The 20,449-nt window shown below is 40.4% G+C and overlaps 1 protein-coding gene across 10 annotated transcripts in view; it reads right to left on the bottom strand.

Moving 5' to 3' along the window:
- Positions 1-20,449, bottom strand: part of MTMR3 (myotubularin related protein 3) — a 126,597-nt gene that overhangs the window by 38,249 nt on the left and 67,899 nt on the right. For 9 of the 10 annotated variants that reach the window (XR_005722987.1, XM_040251025.1, XM_040251031.1 and 6 more), the window contains 4 exons: positions 19,573-19,658; positions 11,519-11,608; positions 10,996-11,112; positions 1,068-1,150 (listed from right to left, as the gene is read on the bottom strand). Coding sequence is in view for 8 of the 10 variants with exons in the window: in XM_040251025.1 (XP_040106959.1) it covers positions 1,068-1,150; positions 10,996-11,112; positions 11,519-11,608; positions 19,573-19,575 (293 nt within the window). In the remaining 2 variants the exon portion in view is untranslated. Of the gene's footprint in view, positions 1-1,067; positions 1,151-10,995; positions 11,113-11,518; positions 11,609-19,572; positions 19,659-20,449 lie in introns of those variants that run through there. The other variant, XM_040251033.1, reaches the window with a different exon arrangement.

Below are 20,449 nucleotides of genomic sequence, written 5' to 3'. Positions count from 1 at the left end.
AGAATAGGTCATAAAAATAAAACAGAAACTGGGGGAGCTAAAAACTGGGAGAGCTACTAAATTTAAAATGCATTTCAGTCATCCCTTTTCAACCATTATAATGACGATTAGATGAGATAAAGCCAACACTGAAGAAATCTGACAAGCAGCAGGACATCTGTAGAGTCTTAAAGTGCCTCCCAGACTGCTATCAGTTGCAATGGAGAAAATACAGAAATTACACAGAAAGCGGGTGATTCCTTGAAAGAATGATCAAAACTAACATCACTAGTAAGGAAAAGGTTGGCACTGTTTGCCTCCAGCTGTAATACAATGTCCTGAAGAGGACACAACCTCACGTGTACAGTATTCCAGCTGAAAATGTACAACCTCAATTTATTCCTGAGGAAACACTGGACAGAAAAGAAGCATTCTATTATAATAAAAGATTTTCTTCAAAGTGCTAATGTCAAAAAGATAAAGGAAGGTGACAGAAAACATTCCAGACTGAAGAAAGCTACAGAATCATGGTAACCATACAGTATGTGCCCTTGACGGACTCTTGTTCTGAATGAGGTAGGGGCAATGCTATAAAGGGCATTATTTGGTCAACTGACAGAATTAGAACATGTGAGGCAGACTGGATAAAATCATTACGAGTGTAAAACTGAAGCTGATAATGATATTGTGGTTATGTAAGAAAATACCCCTATTCTTAAGAAAGCACACTAAAGTATTTTGGGGCAAAGAGCCATGACTACATAACTTACTTTCAAACTGTTCAGAATTAGAATTTCTCACACACACACAAAATAACACAAATGGGGTAAAGTGTTAACAGTACTAGTGCTCTTTACGATTTTTATGTTTGTACTTATTTTGCAAATTTACAGTTATATCCAAATAAAAAAGAAAACATATCTTTCCAGTAACAAAGTAGCCTGAAGATAAAATATTTCAGGGACTAACTACTCAGAAAATGTTCCTTATTAGGCTGACCCTCAAAAGCGGTTTTTGTTATCAAATCATGAATCCACCCTTTAAAAAGTATTTTCCACACTAAACAACAGCATAAACGTGTCACATACCTGATAACTTTGCAGTCTTTGCAAGTCAAATGAAGCTGAAATATATCTCGGCATTCAACACTTTCTATAAGCTGCAATGGAATCTGCAATTAAAAAAAGATGAAGTTCCCTTAGTCAAAAAGGCATTGCCCCTGCAGTTCTACAAAGTGTCCAGCAAGAGTGATTAGAAAGCTCTACAGGAGAAAGCAGCACAGAACTGCATACTCCTCTGAATCAACAGCACTCAAGTGATTTACTGGGTGACTCGGGCTTCCCTTCCTCAGTCTCTAATCAATGCCCTCAAGTCATGTCACAGCACAAGGACAACAAACAAAAAGGAGGCACAGCATCTAGAAGAACAAGGTAATACAGAAATGTGTCATCTCTCCGGCAACAAAGTTACAATCTCCTCTCTCAAAGTACTACTTTATGATGCTAGAGCTAGCTGTGGTTTGCAGTGACACAGAAGCTGAAGGGAACCACAACAGTTAATCCTGTGCTGTTGACAAAAAAGAGCTGCAGATCAAGATACTAGTGGGACTATACTTGTCGCCTATCCCAAACGACAAGGTGGGCCTGGGCCTTTGTCAGCAAAGCAGCAACGTGGAAAAGACTGGAGGTCTGAACTGCCTGCGGTAGCACAGAAAGCCCAAGACAGCAGATGGAGCTGCTGGGCAGGCGCTCCGCTCAGCAGAAGAGCAGGGACAGCCCTCACAGTGGCCTCATCGGCTAGGTTTAGCGTGCTTCAAAAGACAAGCTGAGTGGCCCTGTTTGCCAAGTAGGGCTCAAGGTATGAGTAAGCTGGGATGGTTCTCTCCCTGCCAATCTGGTCATCTGATACTGAAACAAGATCAGTATGACAGTGGAGGGGATCAGAGAAGGGAGGTAGACAGGAGGGAAAGCATCTGATGAGGGTGATAAATCCTCAAGCTGTTGTTAGAATCCTCCTTCTGTCCCTCAACTTTTCCTGACTCAACCCCCTTGACCTCAAAAATTTCCAATTCCCAAAACTTTTTTTTTTTTTTTACCCTCCCACCCAATTCCCAAAACTTCTAAAGAGAACCTGGTAAAAATTGTAGTGGATGCTCTCACCCGTTGAAAAAGGATCTTTTTACGCTGTATCAAGCCCAATCAAAATGTGGCTCTGGGAGCTGCAAGGAGCATTCCAGCAATTCGTGTTTTACATGAAGAGGAGGCAGTCTCCTCCAGCACAGAAAGAAATAAGAGCGCGCCTGCTATGAGCCCGTTTCAGAAACAGGCTTCGGGCAAACCCTACCCCACTGGGTGGTCGCCAAAGTCAGCTGGGAACTCTCAGAACAAGGATGTGGAAAGAAGCGCGTATGATGGACATGCCGGACAAACAAGAAGAAACTGGGGCAGGGATTCAAAAAGAGAAGAAAACAAAATACTGTTACTCAGGTTATGACTGAGAGTTCTACCTCAGAGTAGAGCCTTCTAGATTTATCTACAAAATTCCTTTATAATAGGACCAGAAGTAAGAGAAAGACTAAGAATTCCTGCCTGTGTTCAGAGAAAGAAAAAGGACCTTTGGCCCTCTGTTTTTAAGTCCTCTACCCCAAGGTACTGTGAGAAACCACAGCTGATGCAGTTAACAATTCTTTCAAGATCTGTACATCTAAGAAGGAACAACAACAACATCTCAGTAGGGATGAACTGTGAAGGCGTAACAGGAAATTGAGAGATGAGAAGGGGACACTGACCTTTCCTCAGGCCAGTCCTCTGCGTATCCTGGGACACTCATGTTAGGTTTTTTGTTTTTTAAACCTACAGTCCCCGTTCTCTCTCAATACTTCCCCAAAAACAAGACAAAAAGAGGTGCCAGACTGGCAGTTCAGAGGCCTGAGTTCTAATTTCAATTTTTAAAAATTTTATCAACCAAAATTCTGCTTGCTTACCAACTTCCTTGGACAATCCTCTAACCTTCCCACATGCCACCAGCCTTTGCTTTCTGGTGGTCCCAGCTTAGGAAGGGCCGGGCAAAGGGAATGAGAAGAGCCTGGGGTGGAGTGAGAGTGAGCTTTACAAATCCATAGGCTCTCACAGCAATCACTTGCTCCATGTCCCCTCCAACACCCTACCTTATAGCTAGAAAACCTGAAAACCTACTAACATTATTACCAGATGCTGGAGGGAATGGACCAGCCTGTGCTATTTTGCTACAAAAAATAAAAGTTTTACATCCCTCCTATTTGGACTAGAGCCCAAGAGCCTAGGTTCAGACTTCTAAAATACAAAGACGCAATACCCCAGAGCATGCAGAACACTCGCTGCCCACAAGCTCCCAATATGCAATGTTTCATGTACTTTAACACTGCAAACTTAAGAAAGAAGGATAAAAATACTGGTTGCTAGTATACCGATCCTACCAAATCACAAAAAACCACCATGTGTATTCAAGTCATAGATACAGAAAACAGATTTTAATAATCATGCAGATTATCACATGCAAGGAAGTTTAATATGCAGCAAGAACAAGGACATAGAAGAGAAACACTTGCTTTTGTATCAAATGAACAGCTCCCTTTTTTCTTCCTCTTTCATTTCAATGTTACTCTTCAATGCACCCACCCACCCCACCCTCAAGATTGCCTTCCCTTTGAAAAAGGTGGAGCTAGCTAGCTTTTCCTCTTCATACAGCCAACCAAAATATAAAACAAGCTTCTCTACTTCTTTAAAGGCAAGACCACTGATTCAGGTTTCTCAGCTTTCATCACATATGAGGAGGATCCCTACCATTTCTGTCACTAGACAGACCCAACAGCAAAGAGATATAGGTTCATAAGGCAGGCCATTTTACAGCTCGGGAAGGTTAAGACACTCCACTAAAGCTGGTGGCAGAGTCAGGCCCAGAATCCATGGCTGCCTTCCAGCTCAGGGCCCTGCCAACATACATGGTGCTCTGTTCTTCCTCTAGGACGCCCTTCCCTTCTGTGTGAGCACTACTTAAGCAGCCTCTTCACCAGGGATCTTAAGTGGAAAATAGAATGTAAGCCAACCAAGATTCTATAGAGGCAATTCTAAGAAATCTGAAGTCACCACCATGTCCTCCCTAACCCAATGGTTCAGTGCTTTGCAACAACGCATCCTCCTTTTGCTCCTTCTCTGCCGCCTTCTTGCCAGGTAATTCTCTCTCCCATTGCAGTGCTTTTCTCCTTATAAAACCCACCAAACTCATGCTTAAAATACATCAAACACACTCCAGTGCTGTTAATCAATTCCTCTAAAGGTCAAAAGTTACCTTACATACACCAAAACTCATGAGAGCATCAATCCAAAAGAGCAGGACAGCGGCAGTTTAAGAACATAATAGACATGCATAAGTATGAGAGAGTCGCAGTACTCATTCCAGAGGGAATTTTATGTTGTTTTCTACTGTATTTACCATAGTTCATTCTGGGTCTGTATATGTGTGAATTACTAAGCACCAGAATTTAAAAGGGGGATAATGTATACTTTTTAATAACAAATGCCCTTTTTAGAGACTGAATGAGGAAGTATTAACCTTGCATACACATGGCAAGTAAAAATGGCAGTAACAGAGTAAAAATAATGTAATGAGTCTTAACCTAAAATCTATATAACACACCGTGAATGATCTGGGTTCTAACAATTTAAAAACCAGTCAGAAGAAAATGGTCACAGGTTAAAGACTCAAATTCTTTATTGCTCACTTCTGGTATTTACAACGTACTCTTCCAACACAGGTTTTCAGAAGCCTCCTCTGATTTATGAATGCTAAGGCCAAAGGGCATCATTAACAATAACCTACTTCTGATGCTTGGAGAGTAACAAAGATTTTCAATGTACAACAGTTAGCAATGTAAAAAATGTGGGAAATGCTAAGGAAGGTGTTTCCAGGTATACTTCCAGCTTGTTCCTAAGAAGCATTAACAGACCAGTCTAGAAATGGAGTTTTAATGTCCTTTTAAATACTAACGTGGTCTTTACTTCTGGTTGAACTTCAGTTTACATTTTTTGAAAGTCACAATTCCATCTGCTCATGGGACTATGGGGCTTTACCCCCACTCCACAAATTGTCCTCATGTACAAAACCACTAGAACTTTCTCTAATATGAGGAAAGGGACTCATGCAGAGAGGACACATTTTGCTGATTTGCAAGGTGAGCATCTGACACTCAAAACCAGTTTGTTCCAAGCACAGGTGCAACAACCGCCTACAATTCTCATGCTACTTACTGGGATTTCAGAAGCAGCAGACTGAGAGGCGGTCTATTGAATTACACAACAAAAATCGTTTTAAAATTTCATTATCTTCACTTGAACACTTAATTGTTTGTAAATTGGCTGAGCAAAGAAATATACCTATACATATGTAAAAATACAGTTTGGGAAAAGCATGGAATAGGAGCAATTCATACCTTAAATGCTACAACTGAACTATACTGGAGGTTCTTTACCCTAGAAATTGGAAAGTTGATATAATGTATGTGCATTACAATACGATATATTTCAATGTGCTGTGAGATTAAGAGAATATATGATATCAGACAGCTATGTAAAGCTTGATGATGTAAGTCATTTAAGAGTTACATGTGTTCATTTGAAAACATACAAAATGATGCAAACTGGGGCATGCCACAATACATATTGACACATCTGAGTTTTGATGGTTGAGATATGTCTGATTTAGATACAGTAACTTTTAGGGGAGGGGTCTCTTAGTATCACAGATTTTACTGAAATACTCATCTGCTGAGGGAGGACCAGAACAGGAGGAGCCATGGTTTCCTGGAGTAACCACAGATTTTAGGAGACCAGCACTAACTGTGATGGGATTAACTTATTTGTACAAAGAAGTCCTAGTCTCTCCCAATCTGAATTATTTAAAATCACTGCAACTACAAAATACTTTTGCACAACCAGTTTTCAGTGCAGAGCCATTATCTTGGGCTTTTAAAAAAGTGACAGGCAGACTCTGCCTTAGAGGGTTATCATGCTAAATGGAAAACACTTTTTGGTGAAGAAACGGGTCACAAGTTAAAAACAAGGGTAAGTTTTCTTAAGCACTGTATCTCAATCACAGTTGGGGGACCAACAATTCCAGTAAACAACCTACTCATACAGCTACTGCTAGAGAAAAAGATGATGCAGGCCTAGAGAAAAAGATGACTTAAAATGAGCTTTAAACCCAGAAAAAATTTTAAAATGGTCTAATATCTATTTCAAACCCATTATTAACTTCAATTCACTTAATATTTACTGAATACTATGGCACAAGTAAACACATTGGATTCTAAAGATACAAAGATGAACAAACAAAAAATTACAACATATCTGGTAAAAGTTGTCAAACTGTGTTCAAGACACAGAAAAGGCCAGGAGAGAGGGTAATAAACTGTCAGGGAGGGAACTGGGACTGAGAAAAGCTTCACAGAAGAATATTATCACCTGAACTGGGTTTTGACAGATGAAGAAAAGTTCCTTGGGTAGGAGAAGAGAGAACTCAGAGGTATAAGGTGTGTCTGAGAGTCCAAAGAGGGTGGTTTTACTAATACAAAGGGGAGAAGGGGAGAGAGAGGGAGGCAGAAAAGCTGTAAAGGACCAAGGATCACACCACTTAGGGTGACACCATGTTAAGTGATTTCATTTTAGAAGTAATCAAGAAAGACTGAAGGCCTTTAGGTTGGTAAATGACATGATCCAATCCATGCTTTCTCTCCAATACATCTTCTACCCCAACAGATCTAAAAATGGTCTCTGAAATACTTGGCCATAAACCAAAAAGCTGAGAGACGGGACTGCATGAAAAAAATGCAATGATACAAAACTACATTATCTCCACATGCAATTTAATTAAATTTCACCAATTCTAGACATTTAAACACAAAATTAAACTGGGTAATTCTACTAAATATTGCTGTCATTATTTCCACAGGAGCTGGTAGGGTCTGGTTGCTGGAATGTCATAGGAGATTCCCTCTTATCAGGGCCACTCAATTCCAAACAGACCCTTCTGAACAGTGGTACATGGTATGAAAGCACCATATGCCTCTTGCCTTGATGAATCCAGTGTGTATTTTTAGCTGATAGAAAACTAAGACAAGAGCTATGATCATAGCCCAAATCTACAGGCCAGAAGGAATTCAGGCCATAGTGACTCCTAGATATAAATGCTTAACTGCACAGGACAGTAATCAACACTAAAACAATAAATGCCAACCACAAAGAAAATGTCAGCCATTCGAGTCTTGACAAGGAAAAAATATGATGAAGGAATTGGGTAACTTTTGGATGGCTGAGTAAAACAACTTTCTAAGAATCCCAAAATGAGCTCCCAAACACACTATCTGAATAAAGGGACAGTCCTGAGCTTTTATAAGGTGTCATAATACACTTCTTTGTGGTAGAACCAAAGCGCAAAGAGCCACAACACAGTTCAGTGAGGAAAGAAGGCAGCATTTGTTTCGTTAGAATACACGAACTTTGGCATTTCTGTGCTGGAAGACAAGTTTACTGAAAAATACTAAGGATGGCAATAGTGCTGGAAGACCCAGTTCACTGAGAATACCCTCTTAATTGAAAAGGAATGCACTCAAAAGTTGAGAGCTTTCCCTCTCTTCAGCAATACACAGTATATTACGCAAATAAACATTTTATTTAACATCTGTCCTTATACCACTAAGAAGACGCGAGTCACTTCATCCTGTAACAGAAGCCTGCACTGAACTCAAAGTACATCTCATCATTTGACGTTGCTGTTCAGTCGCTAAGTTGGGTCCAAATCTTTGCGACCCCGTGGACTACAGAGAGCCAGGCTTTCCTGTTCTACACTATCTCCTGTGCAGTCGCTCAGTCATGTCCTACTCTGTGCGACCCCATGGATGATAGCCTACCAGGCTCCACGGTCCATGGGATTTTCCAGGCAAGAATACTGAGGTGGGCTGCCATTTCCTTCTCCAGGGGATCTTCCCAACCCAGGGATCGAACCCGGGTCTCCTGAATTAAAGATGCTTTACCGTCTGAGCCACTATAGTAGTGTATACTATCTCCTGGAGTTTGCTCAAATTCATGTTCATGGAGTAGGTGATACTGTCTAACCGTCTCACGCTCTACCACCCTCTTGTCCTTTTGCTTTCAATCTTTCCCAGCATCAGGGTCTTTTTCACTGAGTCAGCTCTTTGCCATCAGGTGGCGAAAGTGCTGCAGCATCAGTCCTGCCAATGAATAGTCAGGGTTGGCTTCCATTAGGATGGACTGTTTTGATCTCCTTGCAGTCCACGGGACTCTCAAGAGTCTTCTCCGACACCACAATTAGAAAGCATCAACTCTTCAGTGCTCAGCCTTCTTTACGGTCCTACTCTCACATCCATACGTGACTACTGGAAAAGCCACAGCTTTCACTAGACAGACCTTTGTTGGAAAAGTGATGTTTCCACTTTTTAATACACTACTTAGGTTTGTCATACATTTCCTTGCGAGGAACAAGCATCTTTTAATTTCATGGCTGCAGTCACCATCCACAGTGATTTTAGAACCCACGAAAATAAAATCTGTCACTGTTTCCACTTTTCCCCCTTCTGTTTGCCATGAAATGATGGGACCTGATGCCGTGATCTTACTAAATGTTGAGTTTTAAACCAGCTTTTCCACCCTCATCAAGAGGCTCTTCAGTTCCTCTTCGCTTTCTGCCATTAGAGTGTATCATCTGCATTTCTGAGACTGTTAACATTTCTCCTGGCGATCTTGACTCCAGCTTGTGATTCACCGACCTTGGCATTTCGCATGATTACTCCACATACAAATTGAATGAAGAGGGTGATAATATACAGACTTATCATACTCCTGTCCCTAGTTTGAACCTGTAAGCTGTTCCATACAGGGTTCTAACTGTTGTTTCATAACGCATAAACAGGTTTCTCAGGAGACAGGTTATGGTAGTCTGGTATTCACATCTCTAAGAATCTTCCAGTTTGTTGTGATCCACACAGTCAAAGGCTTTATAGCATAGTCAATGAAGCAGATGTTTTTCTAGAACTTCCTTGTTTTATCTGTGTGCTTAGTTGCTCAGTCACGTCCAACTCTTTGTGACTCCACGGACTATAGCCTGGCAGGTTCCTCTGTCCATGGGGATTCCCCAGGCAACAATACTGGAGTGGGTTGCCCTCTTCCAGGTGATCTTCCCAACCCAGGGACTGAACCCAGGTCTCCCACATTGCAGGCGGACTCTCTACCAACTGAGCCACCAGGGAAGCCCTGCTTTCTCTATGATTCAACAAATGTCAACAATCTGACCTCTGGTTCTCTGCCTTTTCTAAACCAAACTTGTATATCTGGTAGTTCTCGGTTCATGTACTGAAGCCTAGCTTGAAGAATTTTGAGCATAACCTTACTAGCATGCAGAATGAGCACAACTGTATGACAGTTTGAACATTCTTTGGCATAGCCCTTCTTTGGGATTGGAATGAAAATTGAGCTTTTCTAGTCCTGTGGCCATTGCTGAGTTTTCCAAATTTGCTGACATATTACATGTAGGACTTTAACTGCATCATCTTTTAGGATTTTAAACAACTCAGCTGGAATTCCATCACCTCCACTAGCTTTGTTCATAGCGATGCTTCCTAAGGCCCACTTGACTTCACACTCCAGGTTGTCTGGCTCGAGGTGATGTGACCACACCACTGTGGTCATTTGGGTGATTAAGAACTTTTTTGTACAGTTCTTTTTGTGTATTCTTGCCACATCTTCTTAATCTCTTCTGTTTCTGTTAGGTTCTTTCCATTTCTGTCCTTTATCATGCCCATCTTCACATGAAATGTTCCCTTGATAGCTCCAATCTTCCTGAAGAGATCACGCGTCTTTCCCATTCTGCTGTTTTCCTCTACTTCTTTGTATTGTTCATTTAAGAAGGTCCTGTGTCTCCTTGCTATTCTCTGGAACTCTTCATTCAGTTAGGTAAATCTTTCCCTTTCTCCTTTGCTTTTTGCTTCTCTTCTTTCCTCAGCTATTTTAAAGCTTCTTCAGACAACCACTTTTCCTCCTTTCTTTTTCTCTGGGGTGGTTTTGGTCACTGGCTCCTGTACAATGTTATAAACCTCTGTCTATAGTATTCATCACCTCCACTGAACAATCATAAGGGGATTTGATTTAGGAGGTGGTGCTAGTGGTAAGGAACCTGCCCGCCAATGCAGAAGTAAAAGATGCAGGTTCGATCCCTGGGTTGGGAAGATGCCCTGGAGAAGGAAATGGCAACCCACTCTAGTAATCGTGCCTGGAGAATCCCCTCGACAGAGGAGACCATAGGGTCGCTCAGAGTCTGACATGACTGAAGTGACTTAATGCATACCTGAATGGCCTAGTGGTTTTCCCCACTTTCTTCAGTTTAAGACTGAATTTTGCAATAAGGAGCTCATGATTTGAGCCACAGTCAGCTCCAAGTCTTGTTTTTGTTGACTGTACAGAGCTTCTTCATCTTCGGCTACAAACAATATAATCAACTCAATTTTGGTACTGACCCTTTGGTGATGTCCACGTGGACAGTCATCTCCCTGTGCTGTTGGAAAAGGATGTTTGCTATCACCACTGTACTTTCTTGACAGAACTGTTAGCATTTGACATTAAGGTCTAGGAAATTCTCTCACCTGAGGCAGTTGGTAACGACTAAAAACTGAGAAATAAAAGCCTACCCAGCTTCTGCACCATTACAAATCTCGACGATACAGTATTACCAGCTGCAAATCATGCAGTGCTGCTAACAATGGACACCTCAGCTGACAACGACATGTACCATTTTAGTCAAGCCTAAGAGCTGCTCGCTAATGTAGTGTCCCCAGTGCTTAAATTGAGAAAAAAGCAGAGTACACAATGTTTTCATGCTGAACTCTATATAACACTCCTCTTGTGAGAAACTTAAGGTTTTTTACTTCCTTTCTCCATCTACTTTAGTGGAAGAACAGCTGATTGCACTTACATTAACAAGAGACTCCTTGAACTTGATGTGAAGTCTATAATTAGAAAGGGCAATGATGGCATCCTCAGCACGGCCCACGTACTCTGTGCTTTCTCCATGAAGTTCAAGAAAAGGGACCTTCAAAGTGGAAGAAGAAACACTTCAGAGTCCTGAAGTAGTAAAGCAAAGCCTTTAAACACAGGTCAGGTGAATGGACTATAAACACTGTCACCCAAGACAACACATAAATGGGTACGGGACCTAAAGAGGATGGGTTTACACCCACAAGATTCAAAAACCTAGCTATTCACATTTAAGACTAAAGAAGGAATGACACAGAGATGACCACAGCTCAGTGGGAAAGTCTTTCTAAAGGAGATGTTTTCCAGCATACATTTCTATCATGTGTGTGGTTTAGGGGAAAAACTACATTTCTCTAATATGTATTCCTATATGCAGGGCATTACTTCAATCCACTGGCTCTGCTACATTGTTACTATGATGCTTCATACTTGTTTCACAATCAAAAGTGGCCTGGAATTACCTGAAGATTCTCATCCTCCCGGATCAGCTGTTTCCTGGGAAAGATCTGATTGGCCTGGATGCACTCAAGGCTGTGCCGAGTCTCTTCATCCTGGAAAAAACCCAAATGTTCAAATAATTCCAAAGCTCCTACTCCATGTTTGGTTTTTCTGCCATATCTAGTAGCATAATCACAATGAAAATCCAGGTGCCTCTAAATGGAAAACACATCAATACCAAAGAAAGTCGAAGAGGTTAAGAACATTTCTATTAAGCACTAATAAGTTGTTCGTATATTACTTTTAGGAAAAACTAAGATATAGTGGCTTTTTTCTCTTAAGTTATAATCTTTATTTTTAAAAGATGCATTCTGAATTATTATTATTATTTAAGAATGAAATGATATGACCAATATCTGGAATTTGACTCAAAACATTTGGAGGGGGAAGGGTAACAAGGAAGTGAATGGAGCATAAATGAAACAGCTGTCTATGAGGGGATTAATACATGGAACTTTAAGTGAGAGTTCACTATACCTCAGTGTCTACTCTGGTTATATGGGAACTTTCCATAACAAAACTGTTTTCCTTTCTATGTACACTGAAGAACTGAATCCTCCAACTGAAAACGTGTGTGAACCACTACCCCTAGTTTAACCTTTGTATTACATATTTATTTCTATTAAGGGCTTCCCTGGTGGCTCAGATGGTAAAGTGTCTGCCTGCAATGCAGGAGACCCGGGTTCGATTCCTGGGTCAGGAAGATCCCCTGGAGAAGGAAATGGCAATCCACTCCAGCACTCTTGCCTGGAAAATCCCATGGACAGAGGAGCCTGATAGGTTACAGTCCATGGGGTCACAAAGAGTCAGACACAACTGAGCGAGTTCACTTTCCCTTTCACAAGGCAATCTCAAAAGATAATAAATTATAATCTAAATGGTACTTGAACTAATCATAATTTACATAAAAACAGTCTTTTACGTTATAAATTTGTATGGTATACAAAGATCAGGGGGAAAAGGAATCTACTGGAAAGTCCAGGGGTAAATTATGATGAAATTATTTACACAGCAAGCTTTATAAGAACAATAGCAATTTTAAACATACACCCTAATAGAATGGTTCTCAAAATATGATCTGCAGATTCTGAGACTCTTTCAGGGCCTCTATAAGGTCAAAATCACAGTCACAATACTACTAAGACTTTTTAAAATACTAAGCCTGTAATAATACTAAGCCTTTTTTCTCTGCATTGACATTTGTACAAACAGCACAGAGAGACTCAGTGGGTAAACCTGCTGGCCCCTTATTATAATCTAGCAGTGGCACCTTGAATGTCCTTGGTAACAAGCAGGAGAAAAATGATCAATTTTATTACATTCTGACCCTTAAGTCTTTCTTTTTTAAAGAGGAAATAGGGACTTCCCTGGTGGTCCAGTGGTTGAGACTCTTAAGCTCCCAATGGAGGGAGCATGGGTTCAATCCCTGGTTGGGGAACTAAGATCCCACATGCTGCATGTCCAATAAATATATAAAATATTAAAAAATAAATAAACAGGAAATACACATGAAAGCCTTCTGCTGCACACTGAAGTATTATGGTTATCTCAAGGTAAAGCACTTGTGCAACTGTTACAGTTACAAACTGAACTAGCAACTTCTTTTGCAAATGAATGAGCACCATTTGCAACTGAAAAGAACTGACAAACTATGGTAATTCGAACTTCAGTAGATCTTTTCTTCAAATGCCATCAGTTGCCAGTGATGAGAAAATTAGAATTTTGCAAGGCTATCATCTGCCAGAAGGAACTTTACAGCTTTCCAGTACCAAATACTTTTCTGATATGCCCAGTGGCAAATACCACCAGTGTGATTTTTAAAAGAAATTTTATTGCAAAATACGTCTACCTTTGGAAGACCTGCATTACTCATTTTCTCATTATTCATTATTTTCAAAATGACCTGTTCATGATGTTACAAAATCATGCATGGATAGAAGATCCATTTAAAGTGCAAGACAACTGATGGTTTTAACGTAATACAAAAAGTTCACTGACATGACTTCAAATTCCACATTGCAACTAACCTCAAAGAACTGACACTTGTCAAGTTTTGATGTGTAACAGATGAATACAACTACCTGGAAAAATTATTAAAGTACTCTTTCATTTTCTAACTACTGAGCAAGCCTGGATTTACTTCATTTCAAAAAATACACTGTAACAAATCAGATGAAGAAGTAGATATGAGAACCCAGCTATCATCTATGAAGCCAAATATATTTTTTTAAACTGTAAAAATGTAAAACAACATCACTCTTTTACATTAATTATTGCTGGATGAGGAAAACATTACTTTTCATTAAAAATGTTATGGGAAATTGGTATTGTTACTTTTAAAATGAATTTATGAACACTGTAAGGGTTTCTCAGCTTTGACTTCTAAATCAAATCTCTTACAATTATACAGTGGAAGTAACAAATAGATTCAAGGGATTAGATCTGATAGAGTGCCGGAAGAACTAAGGATGGATGTTCATGACACTGTACAGGAGACAGTGATCAAGACCATCCCCCAAAAAAAAGAAATGCAAAAGTACAAAACTGTTGCCTGAGGAGGCCTTACAAATAGCTGTGAAAAGAAAAGAAGTGAAAGGCAAAGGAGAAAAGGAAAGACAGACCCATTTGAATGCAGAGTTCCAAAGAACAGCACGGAAATATCAGAAAGCCTTCCTCAGTGATCAATGCAAAGAAATAGAGGAAAACAATAGAATGGGAAAGACTAGAGAGATCTATTCAAGAAAATGAGAGCTGCCAAGAGAATTTTTCATGCACAGATGGGCAATAAAGGACAGAAATGGACAATAAAGGACAGAAACAGTATGGACCTAACAGAAGCAGAAGACATTAAGAAGAAGTGGCAAGAATACACAGAAGAACTGTGCAAAAAAGATCTTCACAAACCAGATAATCACGATTATGTGATCACAACCCTGGGGCCAGACACCCTGGAATGTGAAGTCAAGTGGGCCTTAGAAAGCATCACTATGAACAAAGCTAGTGCAGGTGATGGAATTCCACTTGAGCTATTTCACATCCTAAAAGATGATGCTGTGAAAGTGCTGCACTCAATATGCCAGCAAATTTGGAAAACTCAGCAGTGGCCACAGGACTGGAAAAGGTCAGTTTTCATTCCAATCCCAAAAAAAGGCAATGCCAAAGAATGCTCAAACTACTGCACAATTGCACTCATCTCACACGCTAGTAAAGTAATGCTCAAAATTCTCCAAGTCAGGCTCCAACAGTATGTGAACTGTGAAATTCCAGATGTTCAAGCTGGTTTTAGAAAAGGCAAAGGAACCAGAGACCAAACTGCCAACATCAAAAAAGCAACAGAGTTTGAGAAAAACATCTACTTCTGCTTTATTGACTATACCAAAGCCTTTGACTGTGTGGATCACAATCAACTGTGGAAAATTCTGAAAGAGATGGGAATACCAGACCACCTGACCTGCCTCCTGAAAAATCTGTATACATGTCAAGAAGCAACAGTTAGAACTGGACATGGAACAACAGACTGGTTCCAAATAGGTAAAGGAGTACGTCAAGGCTGTATGTTGTCACCCTGCTTATTTAACTTCTATGCAGAGTACATCATGAGAAACGCTGGACTGGAAGAAACACAAGCTGGAATCAAGACTGCCAGGAGAAATATCAATAACCTCAGATATGCAGATGACACCACCCTTATGGCACAAAGTGAAGACAAACTAAAGAGCCTCTTGATGAAAGTGAAAGTGGAGAGTGAAAAAATTGGCTTAAAGCTCAACATTCAGAAAACTAAGATCATGGCATCTGGTCCCATCACTTCCTGGCAAAGAGATGGGGCAACAGTGACAAACTTTATTTTCTTGGGCTCCAAAATCACTGCAGATGGTGACTGCAGCCATGGAATTAAAAGACGCTTACTCCTTGGAAGAAAAGTTATAACCAACCTAGATAGTATATTCAAAAGCAGAGACATTACTTTGCCAACAAAGGTCCGTCTAGTCAAGGCTGTGGTTTTTCCAGTGGTCATGTATGGATGTGAGAGTTGGACTGTCAAGAAAGCTGAGCGCCGAAGAATTGATGCTTTTGAACTGTGGTGTTGGAGAAGACTCTTCAGAGTCCCTTGGACTGCAAGGAGATCCAACCAGTCCATCCTAAAGGAGATCAGTCCTGGGTGTTTTTTGGAAGGACTGACGCTAAAGGTTAAAGTCCAAGACTGGCCACCTCATGCGAAGAGTTGACTCATTGGAAAAGACTCTGATGCTAGGAGGGATTGGGGGCAGGAGGAGAAGGGGACGACAGAGGATGAGAAACCTGGATGGCATCACCGACTCAATGCACATGAGTTCGGGTGAACTCCGGGAGTTGGTGATGGACAGGGAGGCCTGGTGTGCTGCAGTTCATGGGGTCGCAAAGAGTTGGACACGACTGAGCAACTGAACTGAAACACATAAGAGAGCTTCCCTGGTTGCTCAGAGGTAAAGCACACTCTTGCCAATGAAGGAGAGACACAGGTTCGATCCCTAGGTCAGAAGATCCCCAGGAGAAGGAAATGGCAACCCGCTCCAGTATTGTCACTGGGGAAATCCCATGGACAGAGGAGCCTGGCAGGCTTCAACTGATGGAGTCACAAAGAGTTGGACAAGATTTAGTAACTAAACAATTACAACAAAACACTTTTATTCTCTTAAAGATCATTTCACAGATGATCATTTAAGTGATTCCCTATAGATTTTTACTGACCTCTAAATAGTGTAGAATTAAAATAATATAGCATGCTTTAAAAAAAAACAAACCTAGAGAAGCCATTTACCAATTCATTTTTGCTGGCACATTCACTTGCATGCTACTCCAGGCCAATGTATATAATCTAAGTAGTTACTGAAAACTGAAACTGGAATGAATGATTTTTCAACATATGAGAATTTGGCAAGACAAGAACATAAAGAAATAATTTTTCACAGTCAAATAAAATATATGCTCTTTTGATAAGACTGTCCTAGTACACATTACATGCACAGCTTCTGAACTGATTTTCTCCCCCGTACATAAAAATGCCTTTAATTCCAAAGGATTAAGATAGACTAACCCTAATCCTGAGAGTTGGACTATAAAGAATGCTGAATGCCGAAGAATTGATGCTTTTGAACTGTGGTGCTGGAGAAGACTCTTGAGAGTCCTTGGACTGCAAGGAGATCCAACCAGTCCATCCTAAAGGGAATCAGTCCTGAATATTCATTGGAAGGACTAATGCTGAAGCTGAAACCCCAATTCTTTGGCCACCTGATGTGAAGAGCTGACTCATTGGAAAAGACCCTGATGTCAGGAAAGATGGAAGTGGGGAGGAGAAGGGGACAACAAAAGATGAGATCGTTGGATGGCATCACCGACTCAATGGACATGAGTTTGAGTAGACTCCAGGAGTTGGTGATGGACAGGGAGGCCTGGCGTGCTGTGGTCCATGGGGTCACAGAGTCGGACACAACTGAGTGAACGAACTGAACTGAGGACAGACTATTGACTTTCCAAAAAGAATAGTAAAAATATTACTTAACATAAGCTGAATCAACTGCCTAATTTATTATATTTACTTAGTTTCATAGGTGAAAGGAAGGCCAAACTTGAGATGGCTGATGGGGGAAGAGCTGGAAGGAGACGAAGGCAAGGACGAGAAAAAGTCTGGCAGGTATGTTAACCTGTTAAGAGGCTTGAAAACAAATTTACCCTGGGCTAGCTACAAGCAGTAGTTTACTAGGATAAGAGAGACAGAATATAATCCACTTGGTCAATTTCCTGATATCGCTGAGGAACACTGGGCATGGTGCAATCTCATACTTATTAATCCCTACCAGCTCCATGTGGGGTCGCTATAAAATCTTGAAAACAGATCAGTCACCACCGTCCCAGGCTAACTTCTGCTACTTGGTAAACTATGTAGGTAACAGAAGTCAGTCTATAAGTCAGGGGGGAAGCCAACATTAAAGATAAATATTTAAAGAACATGGGGAGTACAGGCTAACCAGTGGAAATGTCTATAAACTAAATTTATGTATAAATGTTGCAGGATTAAAAAAAAACTACTCTTTAGAGTCACATATGTGTAGAAACATTTGACAAATGTAAAAGTTTAAAGTGATTATCAGTCTCATTGTCAATTTTAGTTACCATTCTTAAAAGTGGCATTAAAAGTGGCATGAAAAGTCATCAAAAATAAAAATTTCTGTTGATATGTTTGTGATTTCTTTCAACATAATCCAAAGAGGTGGGGGTGGGGAGTCAGAAGAAACAAATGTGGTCATGAACTGATTACTGCACCTGGCTGACGCCTATGTGGGGCTTATGAGGGTTCATCATACTATTTTCAATTTACATAGGCTTGAGATTTTTCCATAATGAAACACAAAAACATTTCCTAATGCTTAACCTCCCCAAAAGATCTCAATTTTATTCAAGAATTTTTTTAAAGTATGAAAGGATGATATTCAAAAGCCAGTGCTTCTAAATTCTCTACACAGAAAAATAAGGATTAAGAACACGTAACCAAATAGCTAAAACAGAAAATATTAATTAATACTACTTAAACGAATGGTTCAACAATTTGCAAAGTGTTAGGTAGCTAGTAAAAAATCATTAGGAGTCCAACGAATCAACAAAGAATGTTTAATTCATTTAGTGAAATAAGCAAAACAGAAATTTAATGTTTTAATTCCAACTACATAAACTATACATAGGCACATAAACTAGTTAGAAAGGAATACAACTATGGGCTTTGGCGGAAGAATTATAAATGAGTACTTCTAAAGACTTATTATGAAGCTGCTTAATGAAAGAGTTTTTTTTTAAACACATGGTCACACCGGTCCCTGAACACTGTGTACGCACACACGTATCTCCAGAGCACACCAGGAAGACTGTCTGCAGGGCACCAGAGCAAGGACCAGGCCGCTGTGCGGAAAACAGAGAAGCACAACCCTTCTGTGCCCAGCAGAGCTGCTTTCATGAGCCCGCCACGGGTGGCTCACTCGCGCTGGCATACAGATCAGATAAACATTAGGCAAATGCTCTCAATTCATTAAAAACTCGTGAAAACCAATAAAATAATACAGCATAAAGAAAAGTTCATCAGTACTTGGGTAGAAGATACATCAGAAAGCTGTTCTGACCATAAACTAAGAAAAAACTGGCAAAGATTAAAAATGGCAGCAGTTACGTTCCCATTTTAATGACACTTCTATACAACTAGTTTTTTTAGTTTTAGTTTGTTTTTAATGTTGAAAGGCATTTTCCATCCATGTTCCCAATGATGCTTGAAATTAGCATGGCCTTTTCAGTTCTTTCTGTGTGCCAGCATGACAGTTTCGATCTAGCAAACATCACCAAGGTAGAAGCAGGACAATATTACAGAGGGCTATTTCTTCCTTAAGCCTTGAAGCACTGTTTACATATTTTCGGGACTGATAGAAATGTAGCTGGCTCATTGCTCCCACTTCTCTGCCTAAAGTGGGTCCTAAATGGCTCGAAAGTCACTGAAATACACTCTTTTTAGTCACAGATGCAGGCAGGCCTTGTGCAAAGCTACTTCATCTTCTTTGGGATAAAAACAATGTTAAAGAGGAAAAACAGGGCAGACAGGGAACTGCTTTCATCCAGAAAGGTAAATTCATAAAGAATATGTGTATGACCATATTAATTCTCCACAACGTAACACAGACAGAGAAAAGCTTCTTACTGTATCTTCCTTCCCAGAAAAAAAATAAGAAACCTGAAGTCCAAGAAACATTTGTTCTTGAATCTATTTACACTACCTGACTGAAAACAGACAATATCTAACTCACACGATTAAAGTGAATAGAAGCAAAACTGCTCTAAGACACTAGAACACTCAAATTATTACTAGTGATACTAAGTAAACAATAAAAGAAAACAGACAAGAGAGTTCTGAGGGCGGGTAACTATAAACTTACTAGTATTCACTTAACTGTCAGGACAGAGTTCAAGTCCAATTGTCTTGTTATGTCTTTGTACTTACCATGACAGGAGGCCCAGATGAGGAGGAGAGATCTCCGTCCCTTCTTCAGTATCTTGGCAAGCCTTTTCTTTCCTTTACGCCTGGAACTTGAGGGGGGAAAGGACAAAATTGGTAATTTTCCATGTGTGTGCTAAGTTGCTCAGTCATGTCTGACTGTGCGACCCTGTGGACTGCAGCCCGCCAGGCTCCTCTGTCCATGCAATTCTCCAGGCAGGAATATGGAGTGTGTTGCATGCCCTCCTCCAGGGGATCTTCCCGACCCAGAGATGGGGCCAGCATCTCGTGCGTCTCCTCCACTGGTGGGGGGTCTTTGCCACTAGCGCCACCTCAGAAGCCCAATTTCCCATTTGGCCATACCCTAATTAAAGGAACTGCATATACAAGGACCGAAGGACTTGACCAGAGTCAGCCAAGAAAAAGCTGAGAGTCACCCAGCCAACCCACTAGTCAAACCCAAACTCCTTTAAAGGGCTGCGAAAATCATCCTGGCCGTAACCTATTTGAGCAAAAACAGTTGCGAAAGCTCAAGCTCCTAAAGTTGACAGCAACATGAAAGCTATTATAAACCTTAGATGAAAATAATAAAGCAATAATTAAAACCAACCTGCGAATGCAAATACAGCATAATAACAATATAATTCTTACAATATTATATATCATGTTTTTGTAAATTCTGTAAATTCAAAATGGATCTCCCCATCTGTGGGAACCAAACTGATATTCGTAAACAAAATATGAAAGAAAAAAGTCTTTTACCCCAATATCCTACGCTCAGTGAAAACTCAAGCTGTGCTAATGCCTTCACCTGGTTTTCAGAAACAACTATAATAGTGGGGGAGGAACACCCAACAAGAAACTCAGGCTACTAAGAACACCA

The sequence above is a fragment of the Oryx dammah genome, unplaced genomic scaffold (assembly GCF_014754425.2).
Source record: "Oryx dammah isolate SB20612 unplaced genomic scaffold, SCBI_Odam_1.1 HiC_scaffold_12, whole genome shotgun sequence".
NCBI classification, from domain to species: domain Eukaryota; kingdom Metazoa; phylum Chordata; class Mammalia; order Artiodactyla; family Bovidae; genus Oryx; species Oryx dammah.
The sequence above is the reverse complement of the archived record's forward strand: the minus strand, read 5'-3'. Positions and strand labels throughout refer to the sequence as shown.